This window comes from Eucalyptus grandis, chromosome 9, assembly GCF_016545825.1.
Source record: "Eucalyptus grandis isolate ANBG69807.140 chromosome 9, ASM1654582v1, whole genome shotgun sequence".
In the NCBI taxonomy this organism is placed as follows: domain Eukaryota; kingdom Viridiplantae; phylum Streptophyta; class Magnoliopsida; order Myrtales; family Myrtaceae; genus Eucalyptus; species Eucalyptus grandis.
In genome coordinates this window covers 43606538-43633414 of record NC_052620.1, presented here as the reverse complement: position 1 = coordinate 43633414, position 26877 = coordinate 43606538, and the positions used below count along the sequence as shown (strand labels likewise).

Sequence of the window (26877 nt, the reverse complement as noted above, 5' to 3'; positions counted from 1 at the left end):
ATTATTCATTTGCCAAACTTGTTTTCACTCCAATCCATGCCAAGTCCTTCATTGACTTAATTTTTTTTTTTTTAATAACTAATAAGGTGGGAAAGGCGACTAGCACGACTATCTCTTTTGGACATTACTAAAAAGGGTTCCACACTCATTGAGGATCATTCATTTTGAGATGTAAGTGCTAAGTCTACTGTAATATGTATATAGTATATGCCTATTACCATAGTCCTACCGGCAAACAAATCCGTCATTCACTTTAGTTGAAAGGGAAAGCATTAGGCCATTTCCACTTGGAAATCGAACTAAATCGACCTTGCCTAGCTCATGATTCATGGGGGACTGGATAGGATCTTTGGTAAAATATCAGGGAACCATTGTACTTTGTTTCAAAGAAAGAAAGATATGTTTGAGATAAGTTTCAAATCCAAGAAGGTTAGTTAATCTATTAATACCTTAACTATCATGCTGTGGATTATTTTGCATGGTATGTTTTTCTAAAGAAACTGTCATATTACTTAAAGCTTAGCTTGACTCTGCCGAAACCTGGTTAGCTTTGTCATTAGCTTTTGCTTCTTCATCTTCATCTATCGTTATGATTCGATTCGGATCTAGTTTACAAATAATAAATCCATGGTTGATGGGATTTGTAATAATTTCGCCTTCCGTTCGAGCAGGTTGATTTCATATTTTTAGGGGCATGTTATGTGAGTAATGACACGGGACATATAACATGAGTAGAACTTATTACCCATATCTTGTCAGAGCTTGTGTATGTGGGGTGAATCAATGTAGAGTTAAATTTGTTCCTATTAAGTTTAGAAACCTGTATTAAGTTGTTCGGGCGCCCCTGCTTCTTTGGGGTAAGAAAGGGGAAGAGAAAAACCTCCGAGCCAAATTCTAGTAAACAGGACCAACTGTATAATTCTCCTTCTTATATTATTTGATGTCATCTTTTTATTAGTTTTTCAATGAACAAAGCAGAATTTTAATCTGATGAGCAATTGATCTTATGCAGATGAGGGTTCATTTGGAGGATGAGAAGCTTGGTTTTCAGAATATGTGGTGTCTTCTCCCTGGTTTTCTGTCAAATAAAAGCCGGGATAGATGAGAAACTCAAGGGCCTTCCTTTTTTCTCTGTGACGTGTTGGTAGAATATGTGATAATCAAGTCATTTTGTAGCTGTGGTTTATTTGGAAACATTTCAAAGTTCTCGATCAATTACCATTTGAATTTTGCTTTTGATGAAACAATTGTCAAGTTCATTTCTCTATCATAGTACTGCGTGGCAACCTTGAGGTGTGGGTGTATCAGGATGCACATATAAATAGGCGATACTCATTTCACCGAACTCTCTTGTCTATGTGTTGTGCTCCATTAAAACTCGACAGCTCTCATTAGCTGTGTTCTCCCCCTTATTTATTAAAGATGGATTGAGAATCGATCTGAACCCCGAATCAATAACAGTTAAGATCCATATCTAGCGAGGCTTTGTTTTTTATAATCAGTTTCAGACTGGTTTGATAAAACTTAGAGTTTGTTGTCTTCGATAATTCTGGTAGCCCCGGAGTAAGAAGCCTATGTTTAGGTCGAGGGTCAAGTGATGTAGTTGCCAGCTTCAGAAAATCTGCTGCCGGTCTTTTTCTTTGAAAAATAAAGGGTGAAAAGGGGCGACTCCTATGGTAGCAGTTTCATACCCTCAAAATAAATAAATAAAAATGCTCAAGTTTATATGCTCTTGCTTTGGGCTTGATCAATCCAGATTGTTGCACAGCCGAAAGCGAGTTGAAGTGAAGTCATCAGGCTGATCAAACGAAGGGTTTCAATAGATTGAAGAGCCACTGAAGGACTCGAACTTCCGACTAGGGGTGGGGCGGGGCTTCAAACCTCCTCCGGCTTTTGATGGATTTACTAACGCATTTTAAAGCACTTATATATGAGGTCTCGTAAATTGATTTCGACCACCCAATTATATATATCGAAGAAAGGAAAATTTACTTGTATTTTCGAAATGATGGCTAAGTTTGTGGATATACAAGGCAAGCTTTTTGTATATCTGCATCTATGTAACTATATTGTTGTGGAGTACTATTCATAGGGTCTATTCGGCAACATGTCAAATAGAGCTTAATTTTATTCTTTTGTTCCCAAGAACAATAAAAAAAACAAAAACAAAAATCTATTTAGTAACTTTTTTTGTTTCTGAGAATAAATTTAGAACAAAATTAAGAAGTTAAAAAAAAGATGCTTCTTTGATCCTGAAAACAACTTCAAAATCAATACAAAGCATGTTCTTTTTTTTTTTTTCTTTTGTCTTCTTCTTCCTCTAGCTAGTTGCAAAAATATAATAAAATTATTAAAAAATTAAAATAAATTTTGAAAAATATAATTAAATTATGTTAAAGATATAATAAAATTGCATAATAAAATTATATTAAAAATATGATAAATTTATCTAATAAGATTAAAATATATAGTTAAATAATTAAAAATATAATGAAATTATTAAAAAATAAAAGAAATTTTAAAAATATGATAAAATTATAACATAAGATTATATTAAAAATATGATATAAATTTTTAAATAAAATTAAAAATATATAATTAAGTAATTAAAAATAAAATCATATAATAAAATTATTTAAAAAATTAAAAGAAACAATATAATAATGTTATTTAAAAATTAAAAGAAGTTCTAAGTCACCAAAAAAAATTGATTGTAACAAACACATTTCTATTTTATGAATACAAATTTTGAATAAAAGAATTATTCCCGTTATCAAACACATCCATAGAGCTTTGAATGCCACTTGGACTTCTAATTTGCAAGGTGTCAATCATTCTTTTCAAGCCCTTACTTCCAATAAGGAGTTATCTAGAAATAGAATAAAAGCATTATTCCCGAAAACATAATTATTATCAAACACATCCATAGAGTACTTAATGAATGCCACTTGGACTTCTAATTTGCAAGGTGTCAATCATTCTTTTCACAAGAGAACTCTTCTCGTACCCTTCACTTATCTTACTTCCAATAAGGAGTTATACGCATTAAGCTATTAAATCGGTTTGATCAAGTCTTTTCATTAATTTTCTTTAACTTGGCTAACTGAAAAAACTAACATTGTTTTTTTTTTAATGATTTTCTCAATCTTATGTGGCAATAATATGGCCAAAATGATGTTGTTTTGGTCCAAAATTTTCATATAAAATCCAAAGTTCTAAAATTCTAAAAGTTATAGGAGTCGTCCTTTTCCATGTAGCTTATTCTGTGGAAACTAATATTAGAAGTGTGTGTGTGTGTGTGTGAAGTGTATTCTCACTCTCAGATGAATAGATGGTGATCTTTGAAATCTAATACAATAAGTCAAGTCGCGATGGCAAAACATGAACTACTCCAATTTCCTTGGAAATAGGCCTAGGGGAATTGTTGCTTAAAATATAAAATAACTTGTGTTTTACTCTCTTTTTTTTGTGAGAATGATATATAGGTAATTTGTAACTAGATCTTGGGATTCTTATTTATGGACTTTCTTTTCCATGATTCCGATTATAGACTTCCCCTTTTTGGCATATCAAATGTTTTGATTCCATAATGTAAGGATTCGGCATCAAGAAGAGAAGACTAAAAGGCTAAAGGAGCTTGAGCATCTATTCTAATTTTTCTCAACGAAAGAAGACTTATATAATTATGGTTATTAGTTAATCCCAAAGGATATGTTGAAAAAAAAAATTCAGAAAATATATTTAGCGTAATTTTTTAAAATAAAGATCTATAATATGTTGTATCACGGTAACTTGTTGCAAAAGTCGTTGACGATGGTAGTGTATATGAATTCTAGTATCCTTATCAAGGATGGAAAATCATTGCTAAATTCTCAATGGCAGCACCTCCCGGGCGGGCCCAATGGCAGGGTATGATCTACCATACTCGTTGGAATGTACTTCGAATGAGAAGTACGGTTAGATTGCTGACCATCGAAAGCACGGAGCTTTAAAAATGCACAAATCGCATGCTTGCCCAAAAGGAAAAAAAAATAAATCAAGATTTGCCGAAAAGCCTGTCAATTCAATGAAAAAAAAAATGGTGCCATTCATTATGACTGCCCATCTTCCTAAGTAATTACTTCTAGTCATATGCCATTTAAATGTGAGCAGATATCTATTCAAATTTGTTAACTATTCAAATGCTCGAGTTCGTACTACTAAATTTTTGTTGGCATTTCGTAAAACATGCGTTAAATTCAACTTGAGGTGGATACTCACTTATTTCTTACCTAATCATAATTTCTTTTGTAGATTGTAGATTGTGCATTTAAAATAGTGAGTTATCGACTTGTCACTCTCCGACGTCTTTTTGAACTGCCTTCCATTGCTTCCATCATTATCATAATAGATTCGTTACGTTTTGCTTTTTCAGATATTGCTCTCATTTTCTTATTGTTACTAAGAAAAATTAAAAATGATTTTTTAAGCTCCATCCACTCCTTGCATTTTTTAATCCACGGTTTTAGAGAATGGAAATTGACACAAGTAGGAAGATGTATAGGATGGTATTGCATCGAAATAATTATTTAAATTCTAAATTATAATTCCCACTCAACACGGAATATTAAAAATCCTAGAAAGATAATCATGCGAAATGTGAATGAAGAGTCGCAAATTAATTATATAGGAAGAGAAAAGAACATTTTGGAAGAAATTAGATTTTCATTATAACGAAGTAATATAAAACTTAAACACGCGGGAATTGGGTATTATTCGATGAAGAATAAACAATGGCTAATATTTTAACTTTCGTAATTATATGTTTCAAACACTAGAATAGTAGCGAAATATCAAAAAGTGAGGAAAAAAAAACAAGTAGGTAACAATTTACCCTTTTAAATGTATAGATTCCGACGCACCGTTTCTCATTTTGTCGCCGGCAGAGCAGTGAGTAGTGAGTAGCAGCGGGGTGTTCCTCTGAGTCTGATCCAAAAGCGTCCGCCATCGGAGAAGAAGAAGAAAGATGGAGATGGAGATGGAGATGGTCGGAGAAGCGGACCGGAAGGACATGGCCGACGAGGCCCAGGACTCAGCCATGCCTTCACCTCCAGACGAACCCGTGGGTGTCCCTGCCGGTTCTTCCCCTTCCGATTCCGATTCCGATTCCGATTCCGACTCCGACTCCGACTCCGACTCCGAGGCTCAGGACAAGCTCCAAATCGAAGCCCTAGAGTCCCAGCTCTACAACAATCCTTCCGACTACGACGCTCACCTCCAGGTGCTCCCTTCACTTAATGATTTCTCGCCCTTCCTTCTCCCGCGTCCATGTATTCCACGCCTAAACTGGTGTAGTTCGGCGTGTCTTTTGATGGCACGACGCTCCTTCGCCTTTTCGGTTTTCTTGTCGACACTGATAGCGATCGTTCTTGGCCTTCCTTTTCGCTCCTCTTCGTTTCAGTACATAAGGCTGGTGAGGAAGACGGGCGACCTTAACAAGCTGAGACTGGCTAGGGAAGCTATGAGTGCTCTTTTCCCTCTGACCCCTGCCATGTGGCAGGAATGGGCTCGAGATGAAGCTTCTCTCGTGGTCGGGTACGTCCATCTTCCAAAAACGAATTTTGAACGTCGGCTTCTCCTGTATTGCCTTGTCCTGGCAGTTCATCGCCGTGTTAACCTTGAAGCTTAACTTGCTTCGGTCTCTTGTTCTTCTGCTGGTAGCCGAGCCATTGCTTTATGTGGGGTTTTTCACGCTCTCTTACTACCCCTTTTATTCACAGGGTTGATGGCCATGCTGTGATCGAGAAGCTTTATGATCGTGGGGTGTCGGACTATCTGGTGGGCTCTAATTCTTGCTGCTCTTCTTGTCATCCTTTCCCTCCTGTTTTACGAAATCGGGGATGAGATATTAATCGCTGGTTGAACCTAGGCTTAGCTTCATTCACAATGTTATATCTATTGCATGCGAAATGCTGCATTTTTTACTCTATTGGATGACGCAGCAGGAAAAATTCCTTATTGGAGTTACAAGCGATTAGTAGAGATTTTAAATGCACTGTAATTTTCTGTACCATCTTGTAGTCTATTCCTGAAAGCTCTTGACAACTCTATTGTTAGATGATTAAGGCCCTTAGAGTTATTTTGCTGGAAAGAAGGATAACTTCTGTGATGTCACTGGGGCTGTAATCTGATATAGGAATTACTCAAAGTTGAAGTGCCGGTTACGATGTTAGTAACTTCGTTTGATTGGGGAAAAAGTTGGAACCTTTGCTGTCCCTGTATGACTTACACGCAAGATATTGCCCTGTGACCAAGCAACTGACATTTTTTCTTTCATGTTTCAGTCTGTTCCTCTTTGGTATGACTTCATAAACTTTGTGCGAGAAAATGATCCTTCAGTGTGTGAATGCTCGGTTGCTGGTGTCTCGAAAGGTAGAAATTTGTTTGAGCGTGCTCTTACTGCTGCTGGGCTTCATGTAACTGAAGGCAATAAAATCTGGGAGGCATACAGGGAATTCGAGCAAGCTTTATATCAAAATATCGATGCATCTGATGCTGTGGTGAGAATACCGTGCCCTTTCTTGGCCCATGGCTTCAATGGTTTTACTTCTGGTTTTTTTGTTCATGAACTGAATCTTTAGGTCTATTTGAGAGAAGAAGAGTGTTAATGTGTCTCTTTATGAGGAGGGGGCCCCTTCTCTCTTTTCAATTGTATAGGAGCAACATACTTACCTAGATCATGATATAGGCATGCTATGAAATGGGTTGTGCTACTTGTTATGAAAGTGGTATATTACAGATAGAGTAGTTGGTTTCCGAGGTGGGCTCACTGTATGCTCCAAAGTGTTACTTTAGGTCATTTACTATGTTTTATAAGAAATTCACTCCTATGAGTTAAGAGAAGTGATTTCTTGTGTCCACGTCTCTTCATTTTTCTGAAAAACTCCAAATTAGTTTGTAGAATGTAGAAGAGCTTATTCACAATCTAAGTGTGTGAAATCCTTAGGGTTTGTGCTGGTTGCTAATTCATTGAGTTACCTTGGTGTTGTGTCTTCAATTAAGGGGCCGATGGATATGTATGAAAGGATGTACTTCCGAGGAGCACATTAGTTGCAATGAGCAAGCAATTTGGTGTATTAATAGCTGTCCCAACAGTTTACATGGTTGCTTTGCAATTCCCATGCAGAAAACTACACCATTGGGATATTCTTGAAATCTACTTTTATGTTACTTCTCATGGTACTGAATGAGTGAATTGCATTGATGTAGTGCTATACAGTTCTCATAAACGTGTTCCAAGTAATCTGATTGGTTGATTGTTGGGCAAATAACAAACTGTAGAATTATATGCACAAGTTTGCATCTTGCATGCCTTACAAATGGAACTGTGAATTCTTCTTATTAAATAACTTAACCTGCCGTGGTGTCTTTAAGTTCTCATGATGTATTTGAGAGATATTTGTGGAGTTGGTTGTTGCACAAATCAACACGTAAGGGAATGGTGCTTACTATTTTATTCTCTGCACTGCAGGCAAAAGATAAGCAGGTCCAGCGAATTAGGAATATTTTCCACCGCCAATTGTCTATTCCTCTTGTTGACATGGAGAGTACTCTTCAAGTTTACAAGGCTTGGGAGGCAGAACAAGGGACTTCACAAGATGTTGAATCCTGTGACATCAGCAAGAGCTTTCCTCATGTTGCCTCCGCATACGAGAAGGCTCTTGATATGTATAATGCTCGTGTAAATTTTGAACAGCAGATATCAAGAGAGGATTTGTCCAAGGCTGAAAGACTTCAACAATATTTGGTATGCAGCTTATTTGATAATTTCCTCCTGGATCCATCATAAGCAGAAGTTGGAAACTTCCTTTTTTATTGTCCTGATATTTGACTAATTACTAGATGGAAAGAAGCAGTTTGCTATGGACTATGTCTTACAATGATGCGTTTGATTTGTTCCAGATTTACTTGAAATTTGAGCACTCTGTGGGAGATCCAGCACGAATCCAAGTTCTTTATGAACGTGCCATCACTGACTTTCCTATATCAACTGATCTTTGGCTTGATTATACTCGCTACATGGACAAAACATTGAAGGTTCTGCTTTACGAACCTGTTGTTGATTGTTTTAGGGGCAGTCTTTGGAGGGTAATTTGTCACAATCATGGTTCATTTTTTAGGCTGGTGATGTAGTGAAGGGCATCCACTCAAGGGCCACAAAGAATTGTCCTTGGCTTGGTGAGCTTTGGGTCAGATATTTACTTTGCTTGGAACGTGGTTGCTCTTCTGAGAGTGAGATTTGCTCGGTATGTATTTGCTCTTACTATAGAATTAATCTTTCCTCTTTTAAGCTGGTGGCTGATTTGAATGAGGCGCGCTAATTTGCTTGGATCCTTTTGTTCTGGCTTTTTTAAAGCATAATCTTACATATCGACTTGCCCCAAAATTTATAATATTATTTGAAGTATAATAATTAGTAAAGTCGTTTCTATATTTTGGAATGTTTAGGTGTTTTTGCTAGTTAAGAGTCATATTTTGAGAGCTGCTTTGACAAAATAAAAAAGTTGATAGTAAAAGTCACACCAAACAGACATATCCTTGTGTTGTTCTCTAAGCTTTGCAGTTTTGGTGACAGTTATCCCAATAAGCAAATTGGGAAACTACCTTTAGCTCTAAAGTAAAATCGCTTCGCTTATTAATCTGCTTAAATGATTGACAGTTTGGAAAGAATCTTTTGTGTAAAAACTCGAGTCTAGAAGCCGCTAATATGATGATGCTGATTTCTTTTTACACTGCCATGTTTGCACTTATAGACACTGCCAGTCAATGCTTGGATAGGAAGGTGAACTTTTGCATATGCATTGCATTTGTTGTTGAGTGTGTACAACCTTGTGTTTGCGTGTGGTCAGCCTTGTGCACTAGTTGTGCCTGCGTGTGAATGAAGTGGTCGATGGTGTGTGCTTATATTGTGTATAACTTGGAGGTGATTCTAACTTTGATTCCACGTGTTAAAGTAGATAAATGCGGTATATTGTAGTCTGCCTTAGAGAAATATTTTGGAATTTCTTTTGTATCCTCAGTACTATTGAAATGTAATCCTATGGTTTTGTTCCTATTTCATTTCTTACTAATGCTGTTGCCAGAATGATGCTTTCTCGGTATGCCAGACTATGTATAAGTATCTAAGATTGTATTGTTGGATAACATTATATTATCGTGTATATATTGAGAAATTCTTCATGAATGGAGTTTTCAACATGTGACGCACTTCAGAAATTTAAAAAAAAAAAAAAATGATTGAATTGAGTGATAATGCTTACTTCCACTTATCACTATAAGTATTTTTGTTTACTTTCAGGTTTTTGACAAGTCATTGCTATGTACCTTTTCAACCTTTGAAGAGGTACTGAACTAAATTTGTACTTCTTGATGTTTTGTATTTGCCTATTTTTAAAATATTTATATATGAAGTTATGTCAACATCATTTTCTATGTGTTCTTTCAGTACCTGGACTTATATCTCACTCGTGTGGATGGCTTAAGACGAAGAATTTCCTTGGCCGCGGAACTAGAGGTTTCCTCGGATTATCAACATATAAGGGAAACCTTTCAGGTGACTGGGTGACTGCAAAATTTTGAGTTTAGACTATATTGTTTGAGTCTTATCGTACTTCTGATCCATATGCCTTAGGCATGATATATTGCGTTGGTAGTAGAAGCTCCTCTCTGCCTTAATTTTTTTCCTCTAGATGTCCATATGTTCTTGGTTTCGTCTACAGCTGTAGGTTTGTTTGCTGCTTATAATTGTAAATATGTTTCCTAAAATTTCAGAAAGGCGGTAAGATTCTAGACCTGGCAGAACTACTTGTATTTTATTTTTATTGAGTAAAATTAGCCAGCTAGTTATAGGAGAAGTGTGTGCTACACTACGAAGGTACATTCTTCCCTACAGAGATCCTTTTAACACTCTTCAACTGAGAAAGCAATATAAAAGTTCCCCAAGTATCCTAAATTTTGACTGGTTATTGATTAAAAGGCATTGCTCAAGATATATTTGATTTATATGCTAAGCTGGCTTGAAATTGGATCAGTCATACTTTCCGCACTCTTTATCAGGCCTTGCTCACTAGAAGTGCTCTCCAACTTAGGTACTTGATAAAAGATAAAAGCAGCATTGTGGCTGTAAACTTCGTTTCAGTTTTAAAATCTTACCTCTCTACCTAAGGACTTAATTTTGGGCATAGTGGTGCTTCAGCAGTTGCATCCTAGGGAAATTCGAAGGAGAATAAAATGGTCTAGCACTAGTAGAGGGTTTAATGGTTAAAGGGGTGCTTCTTTTAGCAGCCTTTAATTCTTGAATATAACACAGAGAGGCAATGAGTAGGCAATGCTTGATAATGAAAACTCTATGGACTGTAACTATTTTTTCCTTTAATTTCAAGTAACCTTGTTTGGTTTATGCCTGTTTCCATGTTTCTATTTTGACTGGCCTTTACTTGGTAGACATTTAGCTTATTAACGCAAGCATGTATTATTTTATCTTCTCCTAGCGCGCTTCAGATTATTTAGCACCTCACCTGAAGAATACAGATGGCTTACTACGTCTGTATGCTTATTGGGCTCGACTGGAATCAAAGTTGGCTAAAGATATGGTCTCTGCCCGAGGAGTTTGGGAGAGCTTGTTGAAGATCAGGTTCCTCCTCATAACTTCTGCCATGCATGAAGCTTTCAGTACATGGTACTTTTAATATCTTGTGTTTGGTCTAACATGGCTATTAATGCAGTGGTTCAATGTTGGAAGCTTGGCAAAGTTACATAGCAATGGAGATTGAACTGGGACATATACGTGAGGCGAGATCAATCTATAAGAGATGCTACAGCAAAAGATTTCCTGGATCCGGATCTGAGGTATTCTCATCTTTATCATTTGATTTGGCCATCTTTTGTTTAGTAAGTAATTTTGTCCATTTAGTTGTTAATCTTCTTTCTGTTGATAACTTACTCCATGTAATTTTCAGGATTTTTGGAGCTAGGAATTTACATAATCTATCATGGTCGAATTCTTTTTGTGAATCACACAACCACGTATGAAGTTAAGAATTGAAAATTAAAATGTTTGGTTTGATATGATATATGGGAAAAATGGCATTCAATAAATAAGGATTTTAGAAGTGTCCATAATTTGACTAGATTGTTAGAAGATATTGCTTGCACAAGGTTTTGTCAGGTGTTACATCTAGAAAGATGATTTCCGTTACACCATTTCAAAGCAATTTAAATCGTAGGTATTCTTGCTGCTAGTCACTTTACATGAATTGGTAATCACTGACACATGATATTTTGGAATGCCATTGATGGATAAATAGAGTCAACCCTGTTCTGCATTATATATCCTCCTTATAATTATCTGATGTTCAATATTAAGTTTCGTGAAATGTCAAGACCATTGAGATGAGAGATTTCTGCAAAGGGTCATATAACGAAGAACTAGATTCATTCTTTTATTAGCTCCTGATCACTTCAAACAATTTATAGGATCTCCCAAAACTACATAGTGAATAATTGCCTTGCCATTCAAGATTCATTTCAAGTGAGGCATCCTTCTCACTGGTGCTCTGTGTGATTGTTATTCTTCATTTTACTGCCCCTGTCTGCTTTCTCTGTATGGTTGTTATTTTTTTTCTTTACTCTTTCTCAATTCTCATACCTTTATTCTATGGACTATGATGGCAATCGAATCATGATCTTTTGCTGCTAAGCTACCCAATTTATTGTTGCAAGTAATCTAGTGACTGGATTTTGAGCATTTACTTAAAAAACAGACAAATGGGCAACACTAGCATTTTGTCTAGGAAATGTTACTTTTATTGTGGAAAGAAATTTGATGTGTGTTGATGCCTTAGAGAAGCACTCGGAGATTTGATGATGTCATTTTCTTTCAACCTGCGTTTGCTCACTTCCTCTAGTGTGTAATAGTGCTGGTTGTGGGGACTGCTTCGTTGGGAAAGAGATGAGGACTTTGTGCCTATTCTATTCACTCCACTCTTCAGCTTCTCAGTAGTCAGTATAGTAGTTTCAAAATGTAGATGCATGATCGGTCATTTAAAATGCTAAATATGTTCTATCATCTTTCTCAACGCATCATTTCCCCCAAAATTTCTTATTCTGTCCTGATGAGTCGGGGAAGCCGATGTTCTTGGCCTTGCCATGTTTCGAGAGGAGTTCTCTTATTGACAATTTGATAAATAGCTTGGGAGAGTGAGAAATTGGAAGGAAAACATAGTTTGATAAGTTCAATAGTGTAATTATTTGCATTGCCTTTTACTTGTTCTTGTTTCTCTGTTAGAATTCATTAAGCATTAAACATGTAGGTATTTCATCATCTCTCCAGAGTTTCTGTTTGCTTTCCATGTACTGCAACTTGAATTAGATGATATCTCCACTTTCTAAAACACAGAACTGTTTAGGAGGTATGCCACTCCTGGTTACGCTTTGAGAGGGAACATGGTACTCTAGAAGACTTTGACCATGCCTTACAAAAGGTATGTCTGTCTTCCAACTTTTATCCTTATTGGGAGATAAAATGAAGACAAGTTTGGCTTGGCTTCATTTCTGTGTTTTTTGTGCAGATCTGGACTTTCAACTATTATTTTTTTGTCTGAGAATGCATTGTAGTCCTTATAGAATGTTGACTGGGATAGGAACTGCTGATGTGACCTTTGACTGCTTTTCAAGGTTAATGTGCTTGACAAGACTTTGATAACTGAAATGATAGGCTTAAATAGAATAACTTCAATGATTGTCTTCTACCCATGGCAGTAGGCATTGTCCTAAGACATTTCGTCCTGTGTGCACTTTTTTCCTGATAAGTGGTTTGTTTCTTCATGAGAAACCAATGATGATGTCTATTACAAACTGACTTATGTAGCCTGTGTACTTTCTTTTATATGTGTTCTAATTATGGGTTATTTTAGAGTTTAATGCGTTGAGTTAGCTGATCTATGAAACATTCCAAATCTGTTGATGATTGGCTTGGTTTTCTGTAAGGTAATGCCTCGTTTGGAGGAGCTCCAGTTATTTACGTTGCAGCAAGAGTCGAGAACAGCAGACCAGAAGGATAATAATATTAGGAAAAATGATCATGAGAAGAGAAAGTCTGGTGCAGACATAACTGACGAAGAGTCTCCAGCAAAACGGCGAAAAGGCGCTTCACAGATAACAAAAAAATCATTTCTGAAGGATAAAGGTCAAGTGCAGAATGCAGTTGAGTTAAGAAAAACTGGGGATGAAAAGATAAAGATTGGAGATGGCATGGACCAACAAGACACGAAAGGCTCTGCTCCAGATACTAAATCTAAAGCATATACTGACCAATGCACTGCATTTATATCAAATCTTGACCTTAAGGCAAGTAAATGTCGTGTCCTCTGCTTTTCAGGGGTCTTAGTATAAAAGACAAACTATACCCTATATAGTTGCCTTTTCAACCTTTTCTCATAAATTATACCTGACATGAACTTTTAATTTTTTTATTGTTACAGGCAAATAATCACCACATTCGCGAATTCTTCAGTGATGTTGGTGGTGTGGGTGAAATTCGAATTCTAAAAGATAAATTCACTGGGAAATCCAGGGTCTCTCTCTCTCTCTCTCTATAATGCATGCACCCACATGGCACACCACTTACCCACATGCATATACTCATTGCACACCCCCCTCCTTCCCTCTTTCCCCAAGCACACAGACAATGTGAAAGATAAAATGGGAAAAAATGGGTAAATTTCATCCATGGTCACTGATGTTTAGTAGTATTTGCATCTAGGCCTTTAGTTTTTATTCAATCGCCTAATGTACTAAACTTCCAAGGTTTCGCTACTGATACACCTTGACACTTTGGTTGGAATTGGCAAATTTTCTGGCAAAATGCTGACATGGTTGCCATGTGGCAATGACTCCAGAAAAGTGACCACATGCTGGTCACATCAACAAGTGGCCAGAAAATTGGTCAGGTTTTGGTCAAAGTGCATCGACTTAAAAAATGTATAAGTCCAGTGCGATGAGTGATTAAAATTTCAATAACCGCAAATGGAGTACATTTAAAGAAATTCATCTATTGATGCAAGAAAAATTGCTGGTGGTCAGTTAAGAGCCTGTTTGCTAACTGGTCAATTCTTGGTTATATCTGTTCTTTTATTCCCTGGAACCAAAAAAAGAAAAAAAAAGAAAGAAAGAAAGAAAGAAAAAAGAAATCCGTTTGGTAACATCAGCTAATTTTTTTACTACTGGAAACAAATGTTCCTGTTGAGCTGTAAACAGCCAGATTATATGGCTGTAAATACATAGGATTTACTTATTTACGAAGTTTTTGATTCTGATTAAATTCCACAAATGTTCACAGTTCCTGATAATAGAATTGGAACAAAATCAAGAAGTAAAAAAATCTTACTGTTTTGTTCTTGGAAACAATTTTAGAATTAAGCCAATTTATTTTTTTTCTCTTTTCTTTTCTTCTTTTTCTTTTCTTCTTCCTCCTCTAGCTGGTCATCGAGAGGAGGAAGAAGAAGAGAAGGAAAAAAAGAAAAAGAAAAATCTCGTAATATTATAAAAAATTTAAAAATTCTACGACACAAAAAAATTTGAGGGTTGTACCAAACGCATTTATGTTTTTTTCTATTCCAGAAATAGAAATTTTGTACATATACCGAACGTCTTCGAATACTCAGTTCGGGGCAAGACTAAAAACAAAAAAAAAACCTATTTCTGAGCAAAAATTGTTCCCAGGAGCCAAATGGTTACCAAACATGTCATAAGCTACCAAATAATCTTTGAGTTGGATTACTTGCGAAGTGCAAGTCAAGGCTTCGATGATTATGCAAATGATTCTCTGCAGCTGCTGCCGCGTGTCTTTTCTATCTGAATTGTTCATAATGATACATTCACATATATTTTATGAGCCAAATTCAATTTTAATGATGGTTTATCAATTAACTGTCATTTTTTCATATCTAACTACGGACTGATTGTTTTCCTTCATATAGTTCAGAGGGAAATAACCTTATTATATGGTAGGATTGATGGTGGAAATTTCTGACATGCATTCCAAATGGTGGTATAGGGGAAACCCTGGTTGACTAAAAATTATTTATAACAGGAGCATTTTGTTATAAGGCATTTCTTCATGCGAATATTACATCCTGCAATTGAATAAGTTTGATATCTCAAACTGCCACAAAGCATGATACATCCCACACAATAGAAGTTCATCCAGCAACCTTTTGGTTTAGTTGGATGGAAAGAAAATCAAAAGCCTTTGAGAGTCTAGACTCTTTAACTTCTCTTATGCAAATAATATGATATGGTTACAACATTTGAGTTTATGGGTTGCTGAAAAACCACTTTTTAGTTAAAGTATTTTGTTAGGCTTTGTAGTTTCTCTTTCTCTATAAGTTTATTTGGGCATGGCACCCTCCATACTTTTGTTGTAACATTTTATAATTTAATTTCATGAAAACAAAAAATGCAGAAGGAAACTTCCACATCAGTTTCTAACAAGGATATTGTGAGTTAATTCTTCAATTTTATACAGTCCTATTCAATGGTTGGTGTCATCGTTGTATCTACATTTTCAGTTTCTTATGGTAAATTATTTTTCATTGGCCTAGTGGAACCCCAATTTGTTTTAGTTAAGGATTACTGTAGATCTTGTTATAGTAGAAAAAAATATTTTCCTGGTCTTTTCTTATCAATATCTGTGTTATTAATTTATTTTTTCCTGCAAACTTTGCATGCTGATGTTCAATATTTTTTTTTATTTTGCTAGGGACTGGCATATGTTGATTTCATTGATGATGCTCACCTTGCTGCAGCTGTGGCAAAGAATAAATATATGCTCTTAGGAAAGAAGCTGAGCATTGCACGTTCAGATCCAAGGAAAAGCAGAAAAGAAACTACTGGTCACAGTGATCATGCAGAAAGTGGTAAGCATATTCTGGACAATATGTTCTCCATCTTCTGGCATTTGTTCCACCATACCTTCAATCTTTGTAGTTATTGGTAATTCGATCTTGTTTCTCCAGATACAATTGTTCAATGCAGACTTGTTCTTTTGTTGGTTTAGACCATGAACATCACCAGGGTGATTTGAACTCACAATTTCTGGTACCTACGGATTGTTTCCAAATGATATAGGGCACTGTTTCTCCATCCTTACACTATTTTCAGGATAAGGGAACAGAGGAATTTCAGTCATTTCTTTAAAAATAAGTCCCCTGAAAACATTTCTTGCATATGAGAATTTTTCAGCAAAACAAATGGAGCTATAGAGTGCAAATATCTCGTGAACCGCAAATTTTTCCTAGTATCTTTTTCTTGTCCTTTTCCTGACTATTATTTTACCCTTTGCAATCCAATTATCTAATGATTGTTTCAGTTGGTGTGAAGAATAGTTTCTTGGTTTCATCATTGCTTATTCTGCTTCTTTTTGTTTTCACATCTTGTTTGGTCATGCTTGCAAGAATTCTCTGATGAGTATGTTGCAAGAGGTCTCAGAAGTAACTGTTTTCAATATCCGTACACAGACAAGTGAAAATTGTTGTTTCTGACCAAATTTACTATCATCTATTGAGTTTGACAAAGACTGTTTGCCATCTCTTTAAACCATATATTCAGCTGTTCAGTCCTTTATATGTTTTTCCTTCACATGGTTTGTGACTGGTAAAGAGGAAATGTACCTACTCTTTTATAATCGGCTCAAGAATGCACTTCCTGCAATCAGAGTGACACTCAGGTTGATTGTGCTCTAGTTTGATCAATGTGCCAAATTCATGATTCTATTTTTCAAATGGGTGCAACGATCACTCTTGTTTTTGTCATTCCAACATAAGGTTGTTTCTTAGCTTATATGCTGTTGATTCGTTTTGTCTAGTAACAAGAAACATTATCACATTTGGTCATTGTTGGAAGGAACTTTGTTAGCTTGGTTTATCTGCAGATTTCCTGATATCACACCATGATAAACAACGCATGTGTTGACATACAAATATCCTGCCCATAGTTCTTCATTAGTGGTAAACTACTGTAGATAATTTGGTTCTCATTTCAAGTTTGTCCATCAGTGACTTCCCTTATTGATGTTTTCCTTGTCAAGCTGCCGTGGCTTCATAAGATGGTGCATTGGCTGCTTTGTAATTTTTTTTTTCTTTACATTGGACCTGTTGCTTCGTTTTCTTTTTGATTTTTTGTGCAATTTATTCAAAGTCCAATTGCAAAGTGATCGTTTTGGTACAGTAGGTATGGCACCTCAAAAATCAAACTATTCAACTAGTAAGGGGAGAGGTGAGCAGGTCCAGCTGACTGGTAAGAACACATTTGCAAGACCAAGGAGTCTTAAGCCCTTAGGTTGGGATGCAAATAAGCCAAGAACCAATGAAGCAGAGGACGAGAAGCCCAAATCCAATGACGAGTTCAGACAAATGTTTCTTAAAAGATGATTCAGTGAGTGCCTTAATTCAGACAGGTTCAGGACAAGTGTTTCGGCTAATTATCATCTTACAATGTCTGACAGTGATTTTCTTGTTAATATTCTACAGAATAAATTTACTATTGGAGGATAGCTTTGCTTCGAGGCAAAGGATACATGAGCCTCAGAAGAGTGATGAATCAATTGAGGCTGAGTGGTATATGGAGCTCTAATTATAAACTCTGATGTAGCTTTACTAGTAGGTGGTTACAGGTCTAGAGTTTTTGGGTGACGGAAAAATCACTTGTGAACAGTTTGGTAGACTCTGTAGAGTTTATTTCTTTGTAAGTTGAAACGGGGAAGTTCCTCCTCGCTTTGGAACATATCGTATATGAAATTGACTTTTTGCTTATGAAAACAGAGAATGGCGTTTGAGTATCTTTCAAGGAAGAAGGCTAGAAATGCCTAGTTTCTCCATATGGCAATAATTGCCGGCATCTGGTAAAAGAGGAAATGTGGAGAGCAGAAGCCGTGACGTCCAAGCTTTGAATTCGAATTGGGAGAAACTATTCGCATTAAGCATTCTTCACATCCCGTCTGTTCCGGCTCTCTGCCTGCTTCGTTATAAGAAGGCAAAATTTCTTTTTTATGTCGTGCTCACCCGAACGCATTGAAAAAGCTCTTTTGCAGAGATCCTTGGTTTATGGTGATTTTTGCGTACTATCAAAGCTAAAGTTGAATGACTAAAATCATCTGCAAATTTCCTTTTCATTATACGTAGGATGCGTTTGGTTGAACTTTTGAGAAAATCATTTGGTGCATTTGGTTCAACATTTCCCCAAGGGAAATGTTGGACTGAATGAGCTTTCATTTCAAAATCAACACTGGGAAGGCTGAAAGTTCAATACTAATAGGGACTAACTTCGGCTTTGCATTGGACTTTTAGCATTTAATCAAATGTTGAAATTCATTATTTTGTTCCAAAACTATTCTCACAAATTTTTCAAATTTTCAATTTCATCATTCATTAGTTCTTTTTTTTCAATTTAAAAGGACCAAACCCTTCGGCATTTGGTCATTTAAATATATATATCTATCCAAAGCCTATTGCAAAAGTTTTTTTTGTCAAATACATATTCAATTCAAAATTCATTTGCAAAATTATTTTAACCAAACACAATTGGCATCTCCCCACTTTCGGCATTTGCTTTACACCAAAGTTGAATCAAATGCACTCTTAGGAAAATACAAAAAACTTTAAGTTGAAAGAAATTTTCCAAAATGTAAATTGTGTTTATTAATTTATAATATGAAAATACATTATAAAGTACTTTTAAGTAAAATAATATTTGAAGAAACTATATTTATAGAAGACTTTTGTAATTAAAAAAAAATCGGTCAAAAGAAAAAAAAGTTGATTGGCAAAGAGCACACGACCATCAGAAATCGAAATTTATCATCGGAGGCCAACATCAGACCTCAATTGACTCCCAAGACCACCGATGAGGGTTGCCACAGGTCGAGCCACCCCCTGAGGGTCACCTGAGGTTGGGTGACCCATGGTGAGGGCCCTGCGACTTGGGCAACCTTAGCAAGGCGGCATAATCACGAGTTGCGGCAACCCTCGGAGCTGAGACCACCGGCAAGGGCTGCCCGAGGTCAGGTGACCCATAGGGAGGGTTGCGCAACTTAGGCAACCTCAACGAAGGTGGCCTAATCACGCGCGACCCTGGTGAGGGTTGCCTAGTTGCATGATCTCAAGTCCTCACCAAGGTCGCGGTGAGTTGTGTGACCTTAGGCGGTCTTCATGAAGGTCACACAACCTAAATATGGGATTGTCGCAATTCACCAGGAGTCACCGCGACTTACGGAGGTCGCACAACTATACGGTGATGATCGTTGGGGGTAGCCGTGACCATGCCGACCTCTCTCCAACTCGTCGCCAACCCCTTGCAATCATGTCAACCAACTCAACGGAGAAGAAAATGAACAGTGATATCATGAGGCAAAAACAAAGATACACAAATTAAGTGAAGACAATTTGGGAACGAAATTTTAAATTAAACCCTAGTTGCTGCGAAAGCTAAAAGATGAAGGCAACTTAGGATCTTGGGCTTTCAGCCTTTTGAATGCGGTCCTTTGAGAAATGAGGTTTAAAAAAAATTGTCAAACACACTCTATTTGGTGTTAGGGGCTTTCAAACGCACCCTTAAAGGTCATTTAATAGTGTACTATAAAGCATAAAATGTAGTTTCACTTATTCTATAAATAGCACTCATCATATAAGGTAATGAATCTCACATAGATAAACGTACAAGAAATCGAACAGTTTGAATTGACAGGATACATGTTTCATTGGCGAGTTGAAATGTATTTACTTGCAATATTTTGATCAGGCCTCGAATCAAATCGAATTATACGACACGCATTTTGATAACCATGTGCAGAATTTACATGTTGGGAATTCTGTTCTCAGAAATTAAGCGCGGGAATTGGAAAATAAGAGGAACGAACAGAATGCCGGCCATGGTCAACTGGGCCATGTATTGGGCCTTCTTCTTCTTCTTCTTCCTCGTCTTCCTGTTTTCTAAGATGGGCTTATTATGCATGTCTTCTTCTTGTTCCTTCCCTTCCTTTTCCTTCTTCGCCTCCTGTTTTATCGTCTCGTGTTCTCTCATGGTTATTCCTCCTCCTGTTTCTCCATAGTTCTTCTCTCTCGGTAGAAAGCTATATAATTATTCTTCATATACTCGTCGACGTCGATCGACCGGACGAATCCCTCGAAAGTTCTCGCCGGAAACGCAACGATGCAAGGGGGAGAAGAAGAAGTGAGCATCGAAGAGCTCTCCTCCAATCTCTCCACTTACAAAGACCAACTGCGGCAGGTACCCCCCCTCTCCCTCTCTCTCCCTTCCGCCCTTCCGCCCTTCCGATCCCCCGGCTTTGTTCATTTCCTCTCCCTTCCTTTCTTGCGTCTCGATCGAGTGATGGCGCGATTTTCTTTGCTTCCGACGGACGGCCGGTCGATAGTTTATCCCCGACCGGACAGCAACCTCTCCCATGGTTTTAGCTATCTCCATCGCTTTTCTTCACTCGATGAATCCGCCTTCTCTCGCCCGGAGACGACTGCCTCCTCCTCTCCCTCGGCCCCCCTCATTCGAATTTAGGGTTTCTCTCTTGAATTCCTGCTTTGGCGCCTCCGTCGCGGTTTCTCTTCTTTTCCCACACCCGAATCTAGGGCTTTTCCTTTGCTCTCCCTCTGCTGGTCTTAGGCTATGGTTCGAGAGAATCGGATGTCCGAGGGGTTAAAGGATCGTTCTTTGGTTGGAAAGAATGAGGGGTTTGCATGGGCAATGATGGGCGTGGGGTACGACTCCCCAATTGGCAGGGACCAAACGTAATTGATACTCACATCATTCTTCTTAGTCGAAAAATGCTTTGGATTAGAAGCTCTTCTGTAAGCGAAAAGCTCAGGTTTACCTCCAAACGCCTGTGACCTGAGTTATAGCGTGTTTGTTTGTTCTTGAAATTCGTTTTCCCATATGACTCCCCTCTAATCCGTTTACAGGTCAGACAGCTATTGGTTGACGATCCTGGAAATTCAGAATATGCCGATATGCAGAAGGAACTTGAAGAGGTTAATTTCAAGTGGATCTCTTTGTTTTCTTTTGTGTTTTATTCAAGCTTTCTCTGGTCACATTTGTTTAATCGATGTGGACTGTGTTCAAATGTGGCATTGTGTTCAGCTTATCATCCTATGATCTACATGCGTTCTGATGAAGTTCACGTTAGAGGTTGTTATTCAGAAATCCTACTTCTCTATCCAGTTGCTTTCTCGTGATTTAATCTTTCTTGGTGCTTCAACAACTTATTTCAATTAACTGATGATGGCTGTGGTGGAGTGTTGCGTGAACCTGTTTAGTGTGGAGGATGGATTCGTGTTAAGAAGCTGTCGATCTTTTAGAGCAGGAGCCACTCAGTTGGAGAAAACTAGTGAAGCTTCTTTGGAAGTTCTAGAAATTTGGAGTAACAATAATGGCCATTACTTCTATAATCTTTCCTTTGCAGGACCATTTCAGCTCTGATGGACCGCGACTATTTCTCTCTCTTCCCCCTGATTTCAGATATCCACGCTGAGAGTCTAAGTTCGAGTTTTACTTGAATTTGGGCTTCATGATGTTAGCAATTGAGTGATTAGGTTTTTGCTTGAGCTGAACCTTTACTTTGCAGGTTATTGCTTTAACTGAAGAGCTGCTCGCAACTGCAAGGCAAAATGAGATTTCTGGATCAGACATTGCGAGAAGTGCCAGCGAATCCCTTAGTTTTTCCGAGGCAAAGGGTTCCTCAGAAAAGAAAATGGTTCTTTCTCTCTTTCGTTTTTAGATCTCTTGATTTCATTGATAGTATCTATTACATCTTTTTATGGAGAAATTGAGACTTCCCATATTCTTACGGAGACCATGCCCATCACATGGTGTCCTCCTCCTTGCATGACACGTTGGCAACCTTCTGCTGTAGTTTATTCTTTTATCGAGACCCTTTGCAGATCTTATTTTTATATATGCGGTGCATTATGTATTACGTTGACATAAAATTAGGCTATTTAAGAAGCATTGTAATTTTGAGCTGGATAGATGGCATGGGGTTCCATGCCGGAAGTGAGGGGTTAAGACTACCAGCAAGACATAGGCAAATTTTTTTATCTTGGTAAAGATGCAACTACAGTTTCAAGAGTCTAAAATCTTCACAGAGAGAGAGAGAGTGATCTGTGCATGGGCCTGCCTGGGGATACTATAGATAGAAATATTGTTTATTTGCTTTATATTTATGGATACGGAGATACTTTGGGCATTACGTTATGCATCCCCTCTTTTTCTGAGTAATGGATCGTGTCCTATCTCTAAGTGGTTTGGTGTGAGATTTTAGCAAAAGTAATGAACTGTATAAATTGGTGAAGGACTAGTTACTCTTATTTTATCATTTTATCCTTTGGTGCAGCAACCTGTTTCTGATTATCATCAACTCCTTCCTATTGGATCTAAAGTTCAAGCAGTTTATAGTGACGATGGTGAATGGTATGTGAAAATGGAAAGGCACTGCTGGTTTTCTTTCCCCGCTTTTAGTGGTCTTGATGATATTATCCTTTTACCTTTCTGTACTTTCCTTTTCCGGGCCTGATTGTTCAATGTCCAGGTATGATGCAACAATTGAGGCTCACACCGCTAATGGATATTATGTCTGCTATGATGGGTGGGGAAATAAGGAGGAGGTAGTATTTTGTTTCGAGACTCTTATCTATTGGCCTAACATTAATTAGGCTTTTATTTTTACATCTATGAAAGGCACCATCAGTCTTGTGATGGGTTGTTCATCTATGGTCCTGCCCTCTCCATTACCAATCAATCGAATTAGGATGTATCTCAATTTGACTACAAGAACTCGAGGAAGTGTGTTGTGGTTCAACCTTTGTTCTTCTAAGTTATCTCTATACGCTAGTTGAAATGTACTTGCATGACTAGTAGGTTGAGGGGTCTATTATACATTTTGCAACTTCACAGTATCAATCATGCATGCTGGTGTGCAGCCCTGTGGTGCCCTATGATGAATTTTTCTTTACTTATCAAACAAATTCTTGCTATTCTTTGTATGTATTGAGAAATTCTATAAACAGGACTCAAAATGACACGCTTTCGCTGCAAAAAGACTTTAAGTAGATCTTCTGTTCATATGTTCTCCATAGGGATCTCTAAGTAGATCTTCTGCTCATAGAAACGACTCATTTATGCTGCCTAGAGGTCAATTCTCCTGAAATCACTAGTCAAGAATTTATTTGGTGCCATGTTGGAGTTCAACATTATGTCAGAAACTAATTGTTACTATGTCCTGTTCTAAGGTGGACCCCGACAATGTGAGGCCAATCAAAGAAGGTGAGGTCAACGCTATATTGGAAGCCGAGCGGGTTGCTGAAGCTACGAAGCAAGATATCAAAAGGAAGATTGCGCAGGCTGCTAATGTCGATTTCCAGTCAAGAACATTACCGGCAAAGCTCCGAATAGAGCCAGATGACCCTGAAGATGTGGTAATTGTCGCTTTCATATCCTTTCAAATAAAATGAATGTGAATTGGTGCGGTTGAATTTGATTCCCTTAAGTATTTTTACCTCGTGCAAATCTTCATTAGTCATGGACCTTCATATGATTGATCTTTGGACAAGTCTAGGCGTATGTTTGCAAAAACAGGTTGGATGAAAGACTGTTACTTAAAATCATGAGGCTTTTGGTTTATCTCTGTGTTTTCCACTGTCAGTTCTGGGCTATAATTTATCAGAGGAGTAGATATGATTGTATTTAGATCTGTTGATGTAGTTTCGTCCCATGAAATTTATATTGATTGGGTGTACCCCCTTTAACAAGCAATAAGAAACAAGATTTTGTAATAGTCATGATATTCCTGCAATCTATGAGCATTTGTTGTTCGACATGTCTTTAGGGTTAGATTTCACTGACTAGTATTCAGACACGGTCTCTGGGAAGTATCCTGGCCATCATTGTCATATACTTTGGTCTGACATGTAATGATCTGGGAGTACTGATATATCCAAAGTGAGCCTTCAAAAAGTAAGGATCTCTTGCTGGGGCCAATAGATTGTGGCCAGAGGTAGGCGCTACATTCATCGTTCATCGCACGATTTCTTTGTGGTTTTATAGAACTTGAACAGAGAAAAAGGTAACTTCTCAAGTAAGTTTTTTGTGTCCCTTTTTGCCCATCATGAAGTTAGATTATAATTTATTTCCCATTGCATTTTCTTTTTCAGTGTTTAGAAGTAAGAAAAAGAAAATTGTTTTGCATCTATGCAAATCCGATGGTACTTGGCCTTTGTTCCTTTGTCAATTGCTTCGGGCAGGAGAATGTTTCATCACGGCTTTTCATTGAGAGCTCAATGTTTCATGGCCCAGAAAATGAGTAAAAGTATAATAGTCCTACCCATGGCAACATATTGAAACTTGTAAAATTTCGATGCAGATTGAGTATAGCTTGAGGTGGGTCGGAGGGAACCTGTTCGCATTTTTTAAATATGCAGAGAAGATGTGTCTTGGAGATTGATTTATTAGTCATGTATTTTACTTTTGAACGGAATCTTCACTTGTAAATGTGAAGGCATTTTATAATTTGCTTGTGTCTCTTACTTCCAGAAAGCAGCAAAGCGCAAAAAGATACATTCTTTCAAGTCAAAAATGCGAATGGAACAACTTGAAGTTGCACAGAATAAGCGGCAAAATGATTGGCAGCAGTTCCAATCAACCAAAGGCAGGGCTAAAAAGGTAAACTTGCTATAATCACGCCAAAATATGCTCTTTTATCAAGATGTTGAACTTGGGATTTTTTCAAGCAGCAAAATTGAGAAAAAGAAATACTTTGGTATGTTGGCACATGATTGTGGATCATTAATATATATTTTGGAAATCTGGCAATAGATAGGCCTTCATCTTTAAGGTTTGCCATTTATAACATCGTGCAGTGTCTTGATTAATGTCCTTCCTGAGATGTAAGTACTGAAGGCCTTTCCTTGGGGTTAGATGTTGTAACGAGAATAATAACCATGTATCAGTAGTGCTTCTACACAAGTTTTTCATCAAGTGATGCAATTATCATGGTATGTTTTAGGAAAGAGAATACAAAAGATGAAAATTGACAAAGACTAATATTCTGGTAGGGCGCCATCTAATTTTGTGTCGTTGATTGGCCAAAGAAAGATATGGTACTACTACAGGCAAAAAAGGGAAAAACTAGGATACGAAGGGACACTAATGTGAATATGACATGGATTTTTTAAAAAAATCTATGGGGACACTTGATAAGTAAGCAAATGAGGAAATGTTGCAATATCCAGTGCACTGACTATCGTTGTGATACATACAATCACTGTTCTGAAAATCAAATATTTCCTTAGTAGCATGTTTGGGGGCATGCGTTAACAAGATATATGTTACATACATATGAAGTTTGATGGATTAAAATAGAAGATTACTGAAAAGGAAAAAAGGCACACTAAAGAAAGAAGAGGCTAAGTATGGAAGAAGTTTGTCAAAGAAGGCAATGAGGAGATTTTGTGGAGACCTGGTGTTACCTCAGTACTTCTGAATCAGAGTTAGGAAGAAAACAGCAGTAAGGAACATGCCTGGATATTTGGCTTCTTAGGTTGTCAATGACTGGTCAATTTACCAGTTCTTAGAGATATTATTGGTGAAACTATCCGGTCTACAGGTTGCCTTGCCCTGGGGCCCTTGAACAAGTTCTTTAGTTTGACAGCTAAAGGTTGTTTGAAAAGGATGTTTCGTGTGTTTAATGCCTCACTAGAAGGTAGTTTACTCTATAGCCCTAGCAAAATGAGATTTTCATAGATTGGGAATTGTTCTGCTCCACTATTTCCAAACCATTTTCCTACTATGGAATGACAACTGTTAAGACTTTTGGAACTATGTAACAATCTACAGTGGTCGGTGACATTCAGTAATGAGACATGAATTTAAAGCTAGCAAATGACTACATACCTTGTTTAGGTTTTTTTTTTAAAAAAAAAATAATAATAATATCCACGCCTCTCTTTGTATTATAATTAACAAGTGCAGCCTAGGCAACTAAGTAATCTACCCGTGATGTTTTGGATATATACTTGCTGAATTTTTTTTTTTTTTTTAACCATGAATTTTGCCAAAAAATTCCTTGGTAATTCCCTTTTGCCCTTTACAGATTGGGTTCCTCACTGGGAGGAAACGTGAGAGCATCTTCAAGTCTCCGGATGATCCGCATGGTAAGGTTGGTGTCACCGGAAGTGGAAAAGGATTGACAGAGTTTCAGAAGAGGGAAAAGCACTTGCATCTCAAGGGAGCCAATGTTGAGGCCAGTGATGAGTAAATTTGTTCGAGTCTATGGCCTTTTGTTAACCAGTAGTCAATGGCAATGCTCCTTGATCGCACGTATGCTTCATGTATGCATCAGGTCGCTTTTGCATTTTTAGAATGAGTGCCCACCTCATTTCTTCGGTTATCAGTGCATTCTACCTGCTGTAAAGAAACCACCAACGTATGGGAAGCTATGGTGCAAACTTGTAGGACTCCATTTGACAACGAGCCATCTCCATGCAGGCTTAGGTGATCAATGTCGCCACCGTTTTTGGACGAGCTGAGTTGCTGCTGAAACCATACTGTAGTAAGATTTATGTTGGGGTTATAGGATATAAGGCCTCTGATTCTTGCCGTGATATCTTCTTTTCTTTGTTATGAATCTTTTGTTTCTGTTTCAGATCTGCTGTAATCACCCTCCCTAAAATTTAGAAGAATTTTTAGACGAAGTTTGTCCCCCCTACCTTGAATAATCTTGGAGGATTTTTACCTGTAACGATTTGGTCATCATAAGTCGAACGCTATAAGTTTGTCGTA

The 26877-nt window shown here is 37.4% G+C and overlaps 2 protein-coding genes across 4 annotated transcripts; both read left to right on the top strand.

Annotated features, from left to right (window-relative positions):
* Window positions 1-4900: 4900 nt before the first annotated feature.
* On the top strand, window positions 4901-17857 carry LOC104420031 (squamous cell carcinoma antigen recognized by T-cells 3). Of its 2 annotated transcripts, none has more exons than XM_010031931.3 (17): window positions 4901-5260; window positions 5441-5574; window positions 5760-5817; window positions 6324-6539; window positions 7511-7786; window positions 7942-8076; window positions 8160-8285; window positions 9338-9382; window positions 9485-9592; window positions 10530-10672; window positions 10764-10887; window positions 12447-12521; window positions 13027-13386; window positions 13521-13613; window positions 15800-15956; window positions 17269-17472; window positions 17568-17857. In XM_010031931.3, the coding sequence occupies exons 1-16, from the start codon at window positions 5006-5008 to the stop codon at window positions 17466-17468; spliced, it is 2505 nt and encodes an 834-aa protein (XP_010030233.2). In that variant the 5' UTR covers window positions 4901-5005; the 3' UTR covers window positions 17469-17472; window positions 17568-17857. The 2 variants fall into 2 exon arrangements, with proteins under 2 accessions (XP_010030233.2, XP_010030232.2); XM_010031930.3 differs by having other exon boundaries at window positions 17266-17472.
* A 2387-nt stretch (window positions 17858-20244) lies between these two features.
* Window positions 20245-26877, top strand: LOC104420030 (survival of motor neuron-related-splicing factor 30). 2 transcript variants are annotated; one of them, XM_010031928.3, is made up of 8 exons: window positions 20245-20322; window positions 21006-21074; window positions 21668-21796; window positions 22436-22512; window positions 22631-22706; window positions 23331-23516; window positions 24631-24759; window positions 26189-26877. In XM_010031928.3, the coding sequence occupies exons 1-8, from the start codon at window positions 20245-20247 to the stop codon at window positions 26351-26353; spliced, it is 909 nt and encodes a 302-aa protein (XP_010030230.1). In that variant the 3' UTR covers window positions 26354-26877. The 2 variants fall into 2 exon arrangements, with proteins under 2 accessions (XP_010030230.1, XP_010030231.1); XM_010031929.3 differs by lacking the exon at window positions 20245-20322 and adding an exon at window positions 20355-20911 and having other exon boundaries at window positions 26189-26552.